Source organism: Scardinius erythrophthalmus, assembly GCF_964197995.2.
Source record: "Scardinius erythrophthalmus genome assembly, chromosome: 1".
NCBI classification, from domain to species: Eukaryota; Metazoa; Chordata; class Actinopteri; order Cypriniformes; family Leuciscidae; genus Scardinius; species Scardinius erythrophthalmus.
Window position 1 is genome coordinate 58,539,102 of NC_138221.1, and position 18,698 is coordinate 58,557,799.

General features: G+C 43.6%; 2 protein-coding genes across 2 annotated transcripts in view; both read right to left on the minus strand.

Annotated features, from left to right (window-relative positions):
- Positions 1 to 39: 39 nt before the first annotated feature.
- The window catches only part of LOC308696309 (G-protein coupled receptor 183-like), a gene marked incomplete at both ends in the record, with an annotated part of 35,705 nt that continues 17,046 nt past the window's right edge, over positions 40 to 18,698 (minus strand). Inside the window, one exon of the mRNA XM_081374858.1 lies at positions 40 to 816. Within this exon, the coding sequence (XP_081230984.1) occupies positions 40 to 816 (777 nt within the window). The remainder of the gene's footprint in view (positions 817 to 18,698) is intronic.
- Positions 17,717 to 18,667, minus strand: LOC308687184 (G-protein coupled receptor 183-like; the record flags this gene model as incomplete). Its single annotated transcript, XM_081359521.1, has 1 exon — positions 17,717 to 18,667. The coding sequence occupies one exon, from the start codon at positions 18,665 to 18,667 to the stop codon at positions 17,717 to 17,719; it is 951 nt and encodes a 316-aa protein (XP_081215647.1).

Sequence of the window (18,698 nt, forward strand, 5' to 3'; positions counted from 1 at the left end):
TTCAAGCAATATTTCAGACATTATTTCAGGCGGAAGTTATCATTCCTTTAAGGGCTTGTCTTGTTTCTTGCAGCTTAACTTCTTTACACAAGAATCAGGCAAGAATGGTACTTTCTCTAGGCGGGACAAATAAGTTAAGGGCTGGATAGTGCTGCTGATGTTTAAAAAGGCATAACCCACTGGCTGCACATAGCAAGTGAAGATCTTATGTGGATAGTGGTCTTCAAAGGGGAACAGAGCAACTAGAGGGAGATAGTTGCTCATGATGATGATCAAGATAGACAGCACCATCTTAAATGCCTTTTTTTTCATAGGATGCATCTCATCTTTACCAGAGCCTCGTGAGCGTTTCAGGGCCCAGAGGATGGCCATGTTACACACCACCATCCAGGTGAAAGCAAACAAGACCTCACCAGTGAAAACCTTTTCAAAATTGGGCAGGCCACCCACGGTTTTGGCTGAAGCATAAGCAAAAGTGAGCAGCAGAACCACGATGCTCAGACCGACCCTGTATTTGATGTCCTTCAACTGTCCGAATGCGATGGGGAAGAGAACGGCTATAAATCGATCCAGACAGACACACGAGAGGAAGAGCGGCCCGCTTGTGTCCTTAACGCCAAAGGAGAACTTCAGAGCCATCCAACCCATGGCACTCCTCCAGTGGTAGAGATTGAGGAACGCTATGATTGTCATAAATCCGAAGTAGGCGTCCGTGAAAGCCAGGCAGCCCAGGAAGATGTCAGAAGTTGAAGGCTCATTTCGGGTGTTTATTAGGTTTGCAATGACCAGGACGTTGGCAGGTATTCCTATGATCACATTGAAGGACTGTATAGTTAGGTCAAAAAGGATACCACTCACCATTTGTTCGCACCCTTCAAACACACTGAAGGCGTGCGTCGCATTGACTGAATCGGTCGTTAGGTTAGAGGAATTCAGGTTGCTTTTGAGGCTGTATCTTGCTCTTGTGTTGTGAGATAGTCGACCCTCCATGACTTCTAAGGAACTGAAACCAATGAATGCAATTCTGGAGGAGGAGAAAAATGACATTCTAAAGATAATTAAACATATTTGACATTTCGATATAATTAGGTGTTCTGTTAACATTAATGATATATGTTTTAGAAATGGATATCAGATTTAGATTGTTTTATACTAAATAGAGCCTTGAATGGTGAAGTGTTTATTTTAGGACTGACCAAACCTGCTCCTGGAGGGCCACTGTCCTGCATATCAATAATGCATCCTTGAACCAGCTAATCAATGCCTTGACTAGAAACCACACAGGTGTGTAGGGGTAGGCTAAACTCTGTAGGACATTGGCTCTTCAGGAGCAGGATTGGACATCCCTGGCTTATGTCCTCTGAGTGAGGCAAGGGTAGCCAATCCTGCTCCTGGACAGGAAAATCCTGCAGGGTTTAGCTCCATTGCATGCATGGGCCTTTAAACATGCAGGAAACTAGCTATCCAGGATTGGTAACCCTGATGTAGACCGCTTAATAGGTAAGGCCAACATGGCATTTGTACACGTGGAATTAAGGCCCGTTCACACCAAGCACGATAACGATAAAGATAACGATAAAGATAACTATATATGCGTCCACACCAACGACCGATAACGCGCGCGCTGCGGTTTCAAAGTAGCGAAAATGGATGACCTGCTAGAATGGATTCTGATTGGCTGTCAGTGTTTTATCGTTTGACAGCTGGAAAAAAATCGTTCTGAAAGTGATCCCAACGATATCGTTCCTCATATCTTTATCGTTATAGTTGTGGTGTGAACTCTGTTATTCTTTAATATGGAGAACGATTTTTAGAATTATATCTTTATCGTTATCTTTATAGTTATCATCCTTGATGTGAACGGGCCTTTATACTGTAAGCTTCATAGACTTGGAAAGTCCATTAAGGTCTTCCCAAGGGGTAGCCAATTATGTTCCTGGAGTGCTATTGTCTTATAGAGTTTAGCTTCAACTCCAATCAAATAAACCTGAACCAGCTAATCAAGGTGTTCTGGTTACTTGAGAATGACCAGATTAATTCATGTGTTGGTGCAGGGTTGCAACTGAAGTGTGCAGGAAAGTAGTCCTTTAGGAGCAGAGTTGTACATTTTAATGAGTAGTAATGAGTTCTATTTGGTACAGGGCATCTGAGCAGATTCAATCTTAATGGCAATTCATGGATCATCTCAAATTTTGAGATCTGACAATACATCAGCTATGACAAACAGTGTCTCCCCCGGGGATATTCTCCTGTTATCCCACTACATATACCCACAGGAGGGGAGCCACTGCACAAACACAAGTACACAGAGTACACAAAAACACATCTGTGCAGAACAGCTGTCAAGAGGGAATTCAGGGTCCATAATAGACAGACATGAGACCAGCCCCACGTCCTCTGCTTGGATATATAAGGGCATACTTGACTATGCAAGGGAGCTACACTTGTACATTGTGAATAGAATTGATTTAACGTGAAAATTGATTAGCCAGGAATGTCATCTGTTGCATGATTTTAAATAATGATTGACACTGTTTTTCTCCAATCCTGGTTCTGGAGTGACCCCCAACACTGCACATTTGATATGTCTCCCTAATCCAAGGGTGTCCAATCTTGCTCCTGGAGAGTGAATGTCCTGCAGAACTTGGCCCAACAAACCAACCTGGAAGTTTCTAATCATCTTGAAGATTTTGTTAAGCTGGTCTAGACGCATTTAATTAGGGTAGGAAATAAATCATGCAGGAAGTTTGCCTTCCAGGATCAGGACTGGACATCCCTGCTCTAATCAAACAAATTACCATCGACTTCAAGACCTGAAATATATGTATTACAGTTAGATAAAGAGACATGCAAAAGGTGCACTGTTGGGGGTCCTCCAGGACAAAAGTTGGGAAACATAAAACATGCCAAACCACAAATTCTGTGGTTCATCTGTCTCATTTATAGTAGAGATTATGTGAAGCACCAGCCTAAGTCAAGTCTATAGGAACAGCAAGCTTCATGTATTCTTGTCATGTCATTCTCTGTACCACTGCTCCACCAGGGTCTCAGAAGGACCCTTGTGGCCCTACTCTCTCTGCCTTCAGGCTAAACTCTCTCCAGTGGTACGTCTGCTAAAGGATAAGGAGGCTCCCAGGGATTGATCTTAATCAATTGTGTTTTTCTCCTTTAGCTCTGGGGACTTCAACCAGCTAGAGGGGGAATTGGAAACTTGATTTTGACAAGTGTTAAAGTTATTTGAGAAGTCTGTTGTGAACTATTTACACAATCTTAATCAATGGTTCTTAACAGTGGTCCCGATGTACGCCCAACACTACACAACTTTTTGTATGTCTCCATAATCAGACCTGATTCAACTTGCTCATTAAGTAGATACTCCAACACCTGAAATGGGTGTGTTAGATAACAAAGTCATTCAAAATGTCTACTGTTGCGGTACTGAAGGACCAGGGTTGGGAAACACTGCTTTAAATCAAGATAAAGTCAACGTAAAAACAGAATTGACCTTTTACTCCTTTAATATATATTCATGGTCTTATGCATGCTTCAAAGAAGAAGAAATGTTTTTTAACTACGTGCTATATCTGAAACAACTTTAATTTGCATAATCATTACACTATGGCAGGAAAATAGCCAAACAAGTTTCAAACACAACCCTCCACCCTCTTCTCTGTGACAGGCACAACACCAACTTAGCAAAAGTATAGATTGCAAGAAGGTGTGTTTTTGATTGATAATTTCATCAACTGGTGAAAGCAGTTTGAGGCAGTTTTAAGGGGTAATAACCTTAAATTGAAAATAAATGAATGAATTGACCTTTTGGTCACTTTTTTGAGCTCCCTGTGCTACTTTCCTCCCCACCATCCCTTTCACTTCTGCTGAAGCCAAAAATGTAGTGGGGTGAATATTTGTTAATTTGCTGTACAACAGAGGTAAAGCTAATCAATTCTCATATTAAATGAAAAAGAATAAATATGTTTGCCAGTGATTCGGTCACATAATCTCTTATTTTCCATGCAAGAGTTATAGCAAACAAACTCTTTTGAAAATTGATTGTGTGCTCTTCTAATGGATCTTTGAAATCCAACTTGTGACTGATCTTACACCAAGTGAGCCAGACACCCCCAATGAAGGCTTGACTGTTTATAATTATGATACTGATAATAATGTTGGTAATATTAATGTTATGATAAATACATTATATTCACTTGGTTCGAGTGTTGACTCCATCATGACTAAAGTAGACCAGGAAAGGCATAAATTGCAAAGGCACAGCAGTATTAATGCAAAGAGAGAGAGAGAGAGAGAGAGAGAGAGAGGGAGAGAGAGGGAGAAAAATTGGCTCCTGGTTTTGTTCTCTTGAAGAGGACTCATGAGTAAAAACATATTACATTATTATTAGTGAGTGTCCTCTAACCAAAATAATAGCAGAGGAATGTTAATCAGTAATGGAAACAAACACTGTTTTCCCACATGCTAGTCAACATGATGCTGCTAAACTCTGCAAAATTTCTAAATCACTTTGCTGGTATGACCAGTTACTGAATTCACATAGATAATTTCTCTTCTAATTTTGCCAAAAATGTACTGCATCAGTATTGTTAAGATGTTTTGGGACAAATGGGACAAATATTAAAACTTTGAATGAGTAAATGATCAGTTTCCCTTCTCCAAAAGACCTTTTTTTTCACCTTCCACCAACAAGTCTTGTACTTGTATTTGAATGGTAAAATGTTTTGCTAGTTTTAAATTTAGCTAAATCTAGCAAGTAAAATTTTACATCAACATATTTTAATAGTTACCGTTATAAAAATGATGAAAAACAATCCTATTATATAAAAACTTCAAAGTTTTAAAAATTGTACCAAAGATCTCCCATTACCATCAGTGTCATTTTACATTGTAATATTAACAACTCTTTATAGTTAGAATAGTTGAACATACTGTCAGCACAAGCTAAACAACTGCAAGATAAATAACCATTAATTTAATGAAAAAAGCCTATGGCACAAATAATGACATTGTTAAGGCATGCATAAAATTATTTAGGGGTATCAATATCCATAACACGAAGACTGAAAAGATAGAAAAGACAAGAAAAAGTGTGCTTCTTACCAGATAGATGATTTTAGTCGTAAAGATGCGGGTCAGATTGTGGAGTCGCCTTTATAAACATCACGAGCGCAGGAGGAATTGCAGTTGTTGATAGGAGGCAGGGTCTTTTTTGAGGCGCTTTCTGGACTCGGTCCCTGATGATGAATTAGACTGTGTTTTCTAGATTCATCTGTCCTCACAGGATCAGAACTGTTTTGGTGGGTGTTTTCTTGGTAAAAGCTCATAGTGTGTTGTTTTAGAACTTACTCATTAGGATTACTTTGGATTATTTTGAATCATATGGATCCAATTTAGTAATGGGAAAGATCAGCTTTTCTAAGAAAAAGTGAGAGATCTTTCAATTTTTACATTTTCTGCCAACAATGTTCCCACGTGTCCATTTTGGAATAAAAAAAATAATTTAGCCAATATGTTACTCATTCCAAATTGACAAAACATTTAAGAACTTGAATCTGTAATACTTCCTACAATTGGTGTACCATTATTATAAAGATTACTATATTTATCAGGACAGTGAAAAGACTGCATAGATTCAGTCAGATCCGAGAGAATAAATGGGTTCGGTGAGGCATGATCCAACCCATCACACAACACCTCTCCCCTGACTCTGACTTACATGCTCCAAAACTCGGTCTGGGGGCTGATTTGCATCTTGGGACTGGTCCTGGTTTTATACCACCGACCCATAGGCCCTCATGACAGTCTCTTTCCCTCTTTCATTGCAAAGAGAGAGCACAGGTGCAGGACTCTGCTGCCAGTATGTGTGCACTAGCATGACTGCTGTGTGTTATTATATGTGGCTGCTCTTGATGGAGGGTTTCACAAGTTGGAGAAACAGATTTGTATCAAGACTCTAGAAAGTCTAATGAAATAAGTGACAAAGGTTATCATGTATTTGTAAAGGATACTAGCAAGTTCCAATTACTCATACACTTACTTAGTGTAGTTCCTCACATGGGGGATCAATCCTGCTCCTAGAGATCTTCACTCTTGCAGAGTTTAGTTCCATCCCTATACTCTAAAACAACTGCATTTTATAACTACAAAACCTTGATTACCTAGTTCAAGTGTGTTTAAATAATGTCAGACATAAACTCTGCAGGAAGGTAGATCAGGATTGAGTTCCCCTGTTGTACAGCCTTCCCATGGGCTTAACCAGTATATCATAATGCCATTTTGTGTCCATGGGGCACTACTTTTTAAAGATTAATATGTTACCAGGATGATGTGGTGATCTACAGTAGGTCCTGGAAAGACATTCTTTACCATCTAACATATGCTTTAAAGGATTTAAATGGCATAACTGACCATCAACCAGAAGAAATACTCATGGACACAAACTGTAGGTTACCTTATTTATCCGTTCTTCCACCTTCCATACCGCTTTATCCTCTGTAGGGTCACGGAGGAGTGCTGGATCCTATAGCATATCTCAGGCTGAAGGTAGTAGGGAGGTTACGTTACTGGTCATGGCAAAAATAGACCACACATGGAAAAGCTGGAAGCCAAATGAATATCACAGGAAAAAAAGGAAAGCATGAGCTTTTTTGGACAAATCAGCAGGTACAGGAGATTCGTTATACAAGGGAATTACCTCTCTCACTTAATAAATGCTTAAAACTATTTTAATAACAAACCCTGTGGTTAATATTTTGACTCATGCGAGTCTTCATCAGAACTTGCATGCGTTGAAACGTAAACCACATGGTTTGTTATTAAAAATTAGTTTTGGAGTATTTAGTAAGTGTGCAAGTTCTTACCTTTGTGTGATTTGCATGTTTTGGAACTTTCTCTCATTCTCTTTGGAGCTCATTCTCTAGTGTGTGTTTGTTTTTTGACAGGAAAAACAGTCTCCATTTTGCTGAATGTGAGGAAGACTTTCACAAGCTAAAAGATTTCAGATTGATTGTCCATGTTGATGGCTCTGATGTGATAGGTCTAGGTGAAGTGCCAGTTCAGGGAGAATCTGGGAAAGATATTCATCCTCTTTCTGCACAGACAACTTTTTGATTGATAAAAGAGGTATCAGAAGGATTATCGAGAAGCATGTGTCAAACAAAATATGCACATTCTGTTTTGACGTCCATCACATATTTTGATGTGCTTACTTGTATGTCTGTGACCTGCATAGTAGTAGTGGGCGCATTTATGAATCACACATGTATGTAATGTTTCCTGTCCTGTGTTTCCCTTGTCTTGTGTGCACTTTTGTTATTTCCTGTTCTGTGTCATGTTTTGTAGTCCTTTGTAGTTTTTCTTGCTTATTAGTTCTCCCAGGTGTTTCTAATTAGCCACACCCCCTTGTTATCTTGTTTAGCTTGTTTGTCTGTGTATTTAAACCTCTGTGCTTCAGTTGTTGGTTGTTGGTCGTTGTTTAATGTACTGTTACCTGTTCTTGTCCTGTGTTCCGTGTTCCGCCTGGATTACCTGTTTGTTTAATTAAATGTATGCTTGCACTTGGATTCTCTCTCTGCTTCATCCTTGCCTCAGCATGACAGAACGACCGACCACACCATAAATCCAGCAGCACGGATTATGTAAGAGTATACCCGGCCACACACACCATGCAAGCTCCAACGGCTCTAGAGGTTTCCTCGATTCCCACCGTAGCACTGCAAACTCTACAGAATCAGGAAACTATAACTGCTCTCTGCAACATCTTCCAGAATGGCCGATCCATAGAGGTCTACGTGGAGGAGTTTTTGGCACTTAGCCATCTGGTTCCATGGAGCGATACACGCATGATTGAGTGTTTCTGGGGCGGGTTGGACGACTACATTGCCGAATTGATGCCGGGAGGAGGTCCTGGTTGGACCCTGGCACAGTTCATCGACTTCGCCCTGCTACTGTGCGGCTCTCCTCTCACTGTGGGCAAGGTCGGGGTCGCTCATCTCGTCAGCCCAGCTAAACCCACTAAACAGGAGCTCCGTGAACCCACAGTATCACCTCAGCCAGAACTTCATATCAGCCCTGCTGTGCCTGAGCTACTTAACGTCAGCCCTGCTGTGCCTGAGCTACTTCACGTCAGCCCTGCTGTGCCAGGGACTGTTCACGTCGCTTCTGCTGATCCAGAGACTGTTCACGTCGCTTCTGCTGATCCAGAGACTGTTCACGTCGCTTCTGCTGATCCAGAGACTGTTCACGTCGCTTCTGCTGATCCAGAGACTGTTCACGTCGCTTCTGCTGATCCAGAGACTGTTCACGTCGCTTCTGCTGATCCAGAGACTGTTCACGTCGCTTCTGCTGATCCAGAGACTGTTCACGTCGTTTCTGCTGATCTAGAGACTGTTCACGTCACTTCTGCCGATCAAGAGCTTCACGCCAGCCCAGAGTCCTCTTCGCCGCTGGTCCCATCCAGCTCAGAGTCCTCTTCACCGCTGGTCCCATCCAGCTCAGAGTCTTCTTCGCCGCTGGTCCCGCCCAGTTCAGAGTCCTCTTCACCGCTGGTCCCGCCCAGTTCAGAGTCTTCTTCGCCGCTGGTCCCGCCCAGTTCAGAGTCCTCGTCACCGCTGGTCCCATCCAGCTCAGAGTCTTCTTCGCCGCTGGTCCTGCCCAGTTCAAAGCCCTCTTCGCCGCTGGTCCTGCCCAGCTCAGAGCCCTCTTCGCCACTGGTCCTGCCCAGCTCAGAGCCCTCTTCGCCGCTGGTCCTGCCCAGCTCAGAGCCCTCTTCGCCGCTGGTCCTGCCCAGCTCAGAGCCCTCTTCGCCGCTGGTCCTGCCCAGCTCAGAGCCCTCTTCGCCGCTGGTCCTGCCCAGCTCAAAGCCCTCTTCATCGCTGGTCCAGGACTCTTTACCGGGGAGCCTCCCCAAGAAAATTTTGGGGGGTGGCAATACACCTCCGGACCAGCCCGATCCACCAGGACCGCCAGAGGGGTGGTCTCCTGTTCCGCCCTGGCCGCCCGAAGGGTCGTCTCCGCCCTGGCCGCCCGAAGGGTCGTCTCCGCCCTGTCCGCCCAAAGGGTCGTCTCCGCCCTGGCCGCCCGAAGGGTCTTCACCGCCGTGGCCGCCCAAGGGGTCTTCACCGCCGTGGCCGCCCGAGGGGTCTTCGGACAAGATGGTCTCCTCTGAGCCGGTGTTTGTTCCTGTGCCATGGTCGCCCGAAGGGTCGTCTCCGCCCTGGCCGCCCGAAGGGTCTTCCCCGCCGTGGCCGCCCGAGGGGTCTTCGGACAAGATGGTCTCCTCTGAGCCGGTGTCTGTTCCTGTGCCATGGTCGCCTGAAGGGTCGTCTCCTCCCTGGCCGCCTGAAGGGTCGCCTCCACCCTGTTCGCCTGCACCACCTGCTCCGCCCTGGCCGCCTGCTCCGCCCTGGCCGCCTGCACAGCCTGCTCCGCCCTGGCTTCTGCCTTGTCGGAGTCTTCAGGCCCTCTTCCGCTCCACGGGCCTAGCCCCCCGTCCCGCCCCCGGATCAGACCCACCACCCTCCTGGACTTTTTTTTTTTTCTCTCTTCTGAGGAGTGTCTGGAATCCACTCCTTAGGTGGGGGGCTATGTAATGTTTCCTGTCCTGTGTTTCCCTTGTCTTGTGTGCACTTTTGTTATTTCCTGTTCTGTGTCATGTTTTGTAGTCCTTTGTAGTTTTTCTTGCTTATTAGTTCTCCCAGGTGTTTCTAATTAGCCACACCCCCTTGTTATCTTGTTTAGCTTGTTTGTCTGTGTATTTAAACCTCTGTGCTTCAGTTGTTGGTTGTTGGTCGTTGTTTAATGTACTGTTACCTGTTCTTGTCCTGTGTTCCGTGTTCCGCCTGGATTACCTGTTTGTTTAATTAAATGTATGCTTGCACTTGGATTCTCTCTCTGCTTCATCCTTGCCTCAGCATGACAATGTATATATTACATTTGAATCACAATGTATATATTCCAGCATAAGTTTTGCCAGAGCAATGATTGAGAGTCATTATGTCATTATTCTGATAATTGCCATGCCAATGCCAAAAACTGCCAAAAAGGTGGCCCTCTATAGGAGTAGAATTGGCCACCCATGGCAAACCATGGCATCTATTCGTGACTCAGCCAAGGATTATGACTTTGGTATTGATAGAGAATTAAATCATGACTACTGTGTATGGCAAATATGGAGAAAAAAAAGCCCAGGCTTTGCTTGATTTGCAGTTTTGTTGTGAGAGAGTTGAACTGCAAAGTCACACAAATCAGCCATTGGTACGCGGATCACTTTACAAAAGACCTGTACATGGCAAATCTTGGAAATGCAAACTTGCAAATCACAGATGACTTGGAATCACAGATAAAACAACAGTATCTCACATTGTTTAGAAGTAAATAAATTAGTATGTCTGAAAGTCCAAGACATGCCCCTTAAACAGGCGAAATGAATAAATTGGAGAGACTAGCCAAACTGTTACAAAATTAAATTTAAAATTTCAGTTTGATATAATATTGTATTGTGATATCACATTGTATAATATGATATACCTCGTATGTACCTGCTGTCCGGGGGGAGGGCTCCTAGCTTGGAATTTGGCCCAAACTCAGAGTACTCCCCCAAAAAGCAAATGAGCAAAGGACAGCCGCCAGACTAAAGACACCCCCCAAAATGAGCACCAAGATTTGGCGTGCTGGCGTTTCAAGAAGAAGCCTGGTTGTTTGACCGGGAAGCCACCGGACGGACAGAAAATGCAAGAGGCTTTTTTTTTTTTTTACTGATGAGGGTTTGGTGTTTTTTTTTATGTGGAAACGGTTTGTCCTGATGTAGCTTTGGAAGGTCCATCTCGGACCATCTTCCGAGAGCTTGGATCTGCTGCTGTGAGAGGCCTTTTTGGGCTGCTGAGGTTACCGTCCCGATGCGGAAAAAGTGACTAGATAAATTTGTTTTTGCTGGGATTGTCAGAGAGCGGATTTGAGGTGTTTTTGGAACCAAAAGCGTGTTAACAGGTTTGTTGGAGTCATCTAAGAATGGAGGTTCAAAAGGGTATTTAGCCTGAGAGCTTCTAAATGAAGGTACGCAAGAACAGATTGCTATGGTTGGATTGGTGACGAGAGGTTGAAAATATAGATGAAAATATAGTCTTGCTTTGTTTAATCAAATATGAGATTGTTTTGTGTCTAAGATGGCGGGGTGGATTTTTGGATTGAATTTGTACGTGATTGTGAGTTCAAACCATCTAAGAAAATCAAAAAAAGGTGTTAGGGTCGGTGTGCTGGGATCGTTGAATCCTTTTGATCAGGAGGAGGATTGTTAACTATTTATCCCAGGAAAAGGAGCGCCATAAATCAATTTGTGGAAAATTTTGACGCAGCTCAGGTAACCTTTGATGGACCCGACTTGGAAGCCCTTAACACTGTTAAGGTAGGAGATAAAAGAGGTGACTGAATGGAGAGAAAAATCGGGGAACGGCGTGTTATACGAAAAGTGGAATACTTTGAAACATCGCCATGCTGTTACGTTGGACTTGAGGGTTCTAGGAGAAACTGCTTTCTCCTAGACGAGATAGAAAGCGAGATAGTGAGTCAAAGATTTGATTTCTGACCTGGGGACGTGTTTAGCAATTATTATAAATTGATCGCACGCTGAGATCCAGATGAGACATCTTAGACGTGACATCAGAGCGGGTGAATGGGAACAACCTTTATTAAAGCACTGAACTGTTGCTTCATTGTCGCAATGCACTAAAATATTGCTTGCAGCCCATTCTTCCCCCCACAGGAAGGCTGCTACAACAAGAGGGTAAAGCTTGAATAGTGCTGAGGACTGTGGTGTGTCCTGAAGCTTGGAGGGCCATGGAGACACAAACCAGCATCCTTCGCAAAATCCCCAGAAGCCGACTGAAGGGGCTGTGTCTGTGAATAGTTGGATTTGCGTTGGTGGTTGCAGGTCTTGGCACGTAGCTGGTGGATTTAACTGGGGTTGTGTCTGGGCAGGGGGGAATGGATGGGGTTAATTTGTGAGCATGTCATGGTGGAATGTGTCACTGTACTGCAGATCGTGCATGAAATGTTTCTGCAGCCTAGGAACACCCGGCTGTGTAGATCGGGGTAGAGTGCACCCCAGTAGGGGCATTGGTTCCACTGAGCGACCTGTACAGCGCACTTTGCTGAGAAAAGCATATGGTAAGTAGAAGTTTCCTCCTCCATAGGACAACGGGAGCTCAGCTATAAGCTCCAAATAATCATGACTGAAAAATACTTGCATTTTTCTATTTGGCAGTTTGATTCGGATACGGGAAGCAGAGAAAGTAGTGATAAGGGATCTACGTCTGCAGACTCTGCACCTACCAGGATATGAAAGCTTTAGCGTAAGTTCTGCAAGGAAGACTCAAGTCACTTATTACCTTCACATCTAACCAATCGTATTCTAATACTTGTAGTACAAAAGATCGGTAATTACACATGTCTGAGTTTGCAAGATGCTGACGCCAACATTCACCTCCATCCTCCCCACCACCAGCAGGATGGTCCCTGCCCTTACCTCCCAGGGGGTCGGCTGTGCCCCTGCCTGCCTGGAAATGCAGATTCTGTCACTCTCGGATTGCGAGCTATGGACGGGATCTATGCCAAATAACTTTATAACACAATCTTGCTGGGCTGTTAATAAATTAATGCTTTGTTACATCATTTTGCCTCCTGAGTCTTTCTGGTAGAACTGTGCTTGGATGTTGTGAGCCACTGGGATGGGCATCAGTGTTGCTGTGAAGATAGAATAATGTGATTCTGTTTGGAGGAGAGAGCTGAAAGGGATAGGAGCCGGGGCTGCAATTGTTAGTTGAGGCAGCCTCAACGCTTGAATCTGGGGAGAAAAACAGAGAAGCATGAGAAGAAAAGCTAGGTTGAGGATAAGACATGTGGACTAGTGCTGCAAGCAGAGGCAGCCTCAAGCTTGCTTGAGCAGCAGGCCACAGAAAGGGGGAGGGGTTAGTGACAGTCAAAGGAATGTGTTGAAATGTTTAGGTCTGAGCCACTAGCAGAGGCTGCATGCTAGCTTCTGCAAAAGGAGCTGTAGGCCACTGAAAAATAAAAGGGTTTGAAACAGCGGGAGGAAAAGACTAAGAGATTGAGGGAGGGCATGCAGCGCTGCGGGAGGCGAGTGAAGTCTTACTGTGGTAGAATCTAGGGCGTGGCCCAGGATCGCCGAAGGCCTACTGCTGCGGCCCAACACTCAAAGCGAGCCGGATCTTGCGTGGGAGGAAGATGGTGGTGTTGAGCGAGGCGAATTGTAAGGTAACATAGAGATCGTACAGTTCTGCTTTGTTCATCCTCTGTGAAAACAGCACATCAGAATTATTCAGTGCTTGCCTCAATCCTACTACTCGTTGGGATGGTTGAAGATGTTGGGATGGTCAAAAGATAAAGCACACCTAAACCATTGCGCCCATTTTCAGCAGCTGGTTTACATGCTTCTACAACATGTTCGTTGACTTTATAAGAATAATTATCAAAGCTACATATAAAAACCTACATATAAAACCTGACGGCCCGAGGGAGAGGGTGCACTCCTCTGGGCCCCAGGCAACCCGGAGGCGCCTGTTTTCCATTACCTAGTCCGATAAGAGTGTCGTCTCCCTCCTCTACAACACCCCGAGCGTCCATGTTTGGACCGTTGTTGCTCCAGCAGGAGCGCCAGCAGGTGTACGGATCTGACTTTGACCGGAGATGACCCACCCTCCCTGGGGCCGGCCCGGGAGGTTTGCGAGCATGGAGCTCTTCTTCAAATACAAGATATTTTTGGACATTTTTACAAGGAGGAATATCCTCCTGTGTGTCTTTCACCCCTAGCTCACCCAGGATGGTGCACGTTCACCGTTGTGCACGCCCTGGCACCGAGGGACTGGGTGTCCAAACCAGACCCTATTTACTGGAAGTCTCGCCCGCACAAAGTGCACTTTCTCTGGCCTGGGTCAGGCTGTTTCTCCACCCGGTCTGACCACCACGGTTCTCTGGTCCATGTTCCTTGTCCGAGCGGAGCATTGTCCCTCCTCCACAAAGACCCAAAGATCCGTTTTAGGACTGACTTTGCTCCAGACGGAGCTCCAGCGGTGGCGGACAAATCCGAATCTGGCTCAGGACGGGCCACTCTCCCTGGGCTGGCCAGGGGAGGTCTGACAGCATTGAGTTTTCCAAATGTATCATAATAATTTGGACATAGTTAATTTTTTTTTAGGAGGAATTTCCTCCAGTGTGCCATTCACCCTCACTTTCACTTGTGAAACTTGTGATGCACCTTCACTTGGATGCGCACCGGTGGGTCATCAAAAAATTTTGCTTGATTGACCAATCTCCATGATTCTGTTACTAGTCCGACATTAGTTCTGGAATGTGTGGTTGTCAAGCTAGCTGTCAAGATTCTTACTGTTACAACATGTGTTGTTATGGAAGTTTCTGAGTGGAAAAAGTAAGTGGATCAGTTTACCCCCAGCTGGTTCACTTTACCCCCTTGATTTCTCTGGTCTGTCTCAGTTTACCCCTAAGCTGGGGTAAAGTGAGACACAAGACCACTTTTTTAAAAACAATCATATTTTCACTGCCCTTCGTCCTGAATACATTCTAATAATTTCCATTGCTAGGAAACATCCTGAATTAATGGGAAATGTGTAAATTTGACTGATATATCATTTTAGCTTGCTTAGAGGCTAACGAATGTAAAAAATGTCTCACTTTACCCCACTCTCCCCTACTTAGCAAATGTTATCACAGTATTTGTGTGTGTGTGTGTGTGTAGTTTCAAAAAATTGCGCGAATGTTATCACAGTTCGTGTGTGTGTGTGTGTGTGTGTGTGTGTGTGTGTGTTGCACATCCATAATTGCAAAGGAGACGCGATTAAAACTTTGTAAGTACATAAATGTATCAAATAACCATTCCGAGACGTTAAGTCCATTCTCATTTGTGTTTATTCTGCCGGTCTCTCTTCATCGTCTGGGTCCAGCAGCTCATTTACATTTAAGGTGGTATAGACCAAAACAGCTCTTTTTAAAACAGGCCCCAAAAATGACATTTTCAAATGGTTATAATAAATTAACTGTGGGGTATTTTGTGCTGAAACTTCACAAATGCATTCTGTGGACACCCAAGACCAATATTACATCTTGTAAAAAGGGGCATAATAGGTGCCCTTTAAGTCATTCACCTGTGCTCTCAGAGGTAGTTATAGGCCTATTTATTAAGAGCCTTCGAATCATCTCCCACCACAGGTGTAATCCACGTTTTGAGAGTTGGGTCACTATCCCACTTGTAACTGTAGATACAACTAACTGTAGCCTATATTTATGCCACTTTGGCAACCAATCAGAATCCACCCTGCTTTAAAGAACTCGAGCATTTAAAGCGACAGACGACAAAACTGCAGCATTTGTACTTAAACAGAATATTGCGCGTTGGTGTGGATGCTAATATAGTTATAATTATAGTTGTCATACGTATGACATAGGATGTAGGAGTAGCGTAAGTTAAGGTGAGAGGAAACGTCTCTCGTGCTTTAAACAAATAGGGCTGGGCAACAAACTCAAGCTCCTCCAACATGTATTTTTAAAGGAGCTGTATGTAAGAAATGTATTTCAATTAATCATAAAATGGCCCTGATATGTCAGTAGACATTAAGAAATCATGTTCATTTCAAATACTTATATCACTGACAACAGTAGTCCGGCCAGAATATTGTCATTTAAAAGTGATAGTTGCAGCCCTCAACTGATGTTGATGTTGTCATGTTGTGTTTTGGCCTGATGCTCCACCCTCCACCTATCTACCAATCACAAAGTCAGTTGTGTTTCGGCATCCGGGTTGCCAGATCTGCTCTAGATACCACAGCTGCAGCTACAAACGTGTCAGCCTAAGTTCCTGCTGGATCCTGCAGCCTATCTGGCAACCTTGAGTCAGGGGGAGGGGGGGGGGGGATACACCGCTCTACAGTAATTTGAAAGTGATTGCAGTACCAGTTTTGGCCACAATCTTACATACAGTTCCTTTAAAAATTCTTGTTTTAGGCTTCTAATTCATGACCAGTATTTTGTTTTGCTCTTTCTTTTGCGCTTCCACGTTCGCCAATATGTCATGCGTCAGGTCAGAGGTCACTCTTCCGCCGGAACTAGACTTGCATACGGCCGTGGATTATAAAGTTATAAATATGGATATTTTTCTTACAAAAATGCATCGCTTTGCTTCAGATTGACTTTATTAACCCCATGGATCCACCTAGGATGGCTTGAGGGTGAGTAAATTATTTGATAATTTGCAATTTTGTGTGAACTAACTATAGCGGCAGCCAGTATCCGTTAAGAGGCTGAGTAGAGGAAGTAAAAGATGACGCGTTTCAACCGCAAATCCATGTGTTTTTTTTGTAATATTGAAGAGAACAGCAGAACGTTCAATGAAGGTAAAATAAGAAAAAATGCAATGAAACGAAACAAAACTGAAACGGAAACGGTCAACAAAAAAGTGAGCGTCATAGCTACTCACCCCCTTCCTCCATGCTGTCCAGACCACACGCAAACTAACAGGTTATGCACCAAGTGGTGTAAAAAACTGGAAGTGAAAAATTTCTAAATAAAAGACATCAATCCGTACCTGGCACCTACACTAACCCTTTAAGTCATTCTGTAAAAGAAATTCAGGAAAGATCATCACAAACCACATATATAAGATCACAAACCTGGTCAATGATAGCCATTAAACCTCGATTCATCCAGCAGATTTCCTTTCCTCTGGTAGACGTGTGTAGACCAACTCTCTCTGGAAGACCAGTTTGCCTGTAAACCAGCAAAAATACCTCGATCAGTGGGGTGGAAGCGTTTTGACTGAACTCGGATCATGTCTAAAGATTAAGAGACAAGACATAAAATTAAGCATTAATTAATTTTTAAAATTATATTAAAATTGTATTAATCATCATTCAAACACATACTTGCAAAAAAATGGCATTTATGATGCATCTCCATAAGGAAAAGAACAACTGAACTAAAGGAAAGCTCAGTGGCATTTTGTAAATTTAAAGAGATGATTGTTTGTTTTTGAGCTACTACATCATGGCTCCTAAGCAAAAGTGTAATCGCCAGATAATCAGATTTTTTTTGGGGGGGGGGGGGGGGGGGGCAATGTTCTGTCAGCAATGCCATTCTCTCTTCCTTCTGACTGCTCTTGTCTTCTTCCAGCTGGATAATGTGGGAAGAAACGTTGTCTGTTCACAACCTTTCATTCTTCCACTGTAAACTGACTTTCTACCCAGCAGTTTAGGTCTGATAACACTTCAACTGACACACAACTGAGACACAGGAAATATAGCCATTGGATGTTACCTGTTACCTCATGGGATCACACTTCTGGTTTTGCCTTATTTTCTTGTCTCTAACACACGGTGGCGCCACAACTCATTAAATTAATCTTAGCATGTTTTATTTAGGTGTGTCTCAGGATTTACAACAGATACATTTATGCTTTAACATTTCAAACAAAGTACATATTACAAATAGAAAGAGTCTAGAAACATCTAGTAAAATAATGATTTGTAGTTACAAATATCCAACAAGTTTACTTATTTACAAAGATATTCTGAAAACTGAAGAACTATGGAAACAAAGCCTCTAATTTACTTTTAATGATCAATGCCAGTATTTCAGTAGTATAGTACTGAACATTGATTTCAGACCCTGGCAGAAGTTATCATTCCTTTAAGGGCTTGTCTTGTTCCTTGCAGCTTAACTTCTTTACACAAGATTCAGGCAAGAATGGTACTTTCTCTAGGCGGGACAAATAAATTAAGGGCTGGATAGTGCTGCTGATGTTTAAAAAGGCATAACCCACTGGCTGCACATAGCAAGTGAAGATCTTATGTGGATAGTGGTCTTCAAAGGGGAACAGAGCAACTAGAGGGAGATAGTTGCTCATGATGATGATCAAGATAGACAGCACCATCTTAAATGCCTTTCTTTTCATAGGATGCATCTCATCTTTACCAGAGCCTCGTGAGCGTTTCAGGGCCCAGAGGATGGCCACGTTACACACCATCATCCAGGTGAAAACAAACAAGACCTCACCAGTGAAAACCTTTTCAAAGTTGGGCAGGCCACCAACGGATTTGGCTGAAGCATAAGCAAAAGTGAGCAGCAGAACCACGATGCTCAGACCGACCCTGTATTTGATGTCCTTCAACTGTCCGAATGCGATGGGGAAGAGAACGGCTATAAATCGATCCAGACAAACACACGAGAGGAAGAGCGGTCCGCTGGTGTCTTTTACGCCATAAGAGAATTTCAGAGCCCTCCAACCCATGGCACTCCTCCAGTGGAAGAGATTGAGGAATGCTATGATTGTCATAAATCCGAAGTAGGCATCCGTGAAAGCCAGGCAGCCCAGGAAGATGTCAGAAGTTGAAGGCTCATTTCGGGTGTTTATTAGGTGTGCTATGACCAGGATGTTGGCAGGTATTCCTATGATCACATTGAAGGACTGTATAGCTAGGTCAAAAATGTAACCAGCCATCATTTCTTCACACCCATCAAACACATTGAAGGCATGCGTCCCATTGACTGAATCGGTCGTCAGGTTAGATGGGGGCAGGTTGCTTCTGAGGGTGTTGCTGAATCTTGTGTCGTGACGCAGTTGAGTCCCCATGACTTCTGAGGATCTGTAATGAAATTCTAGA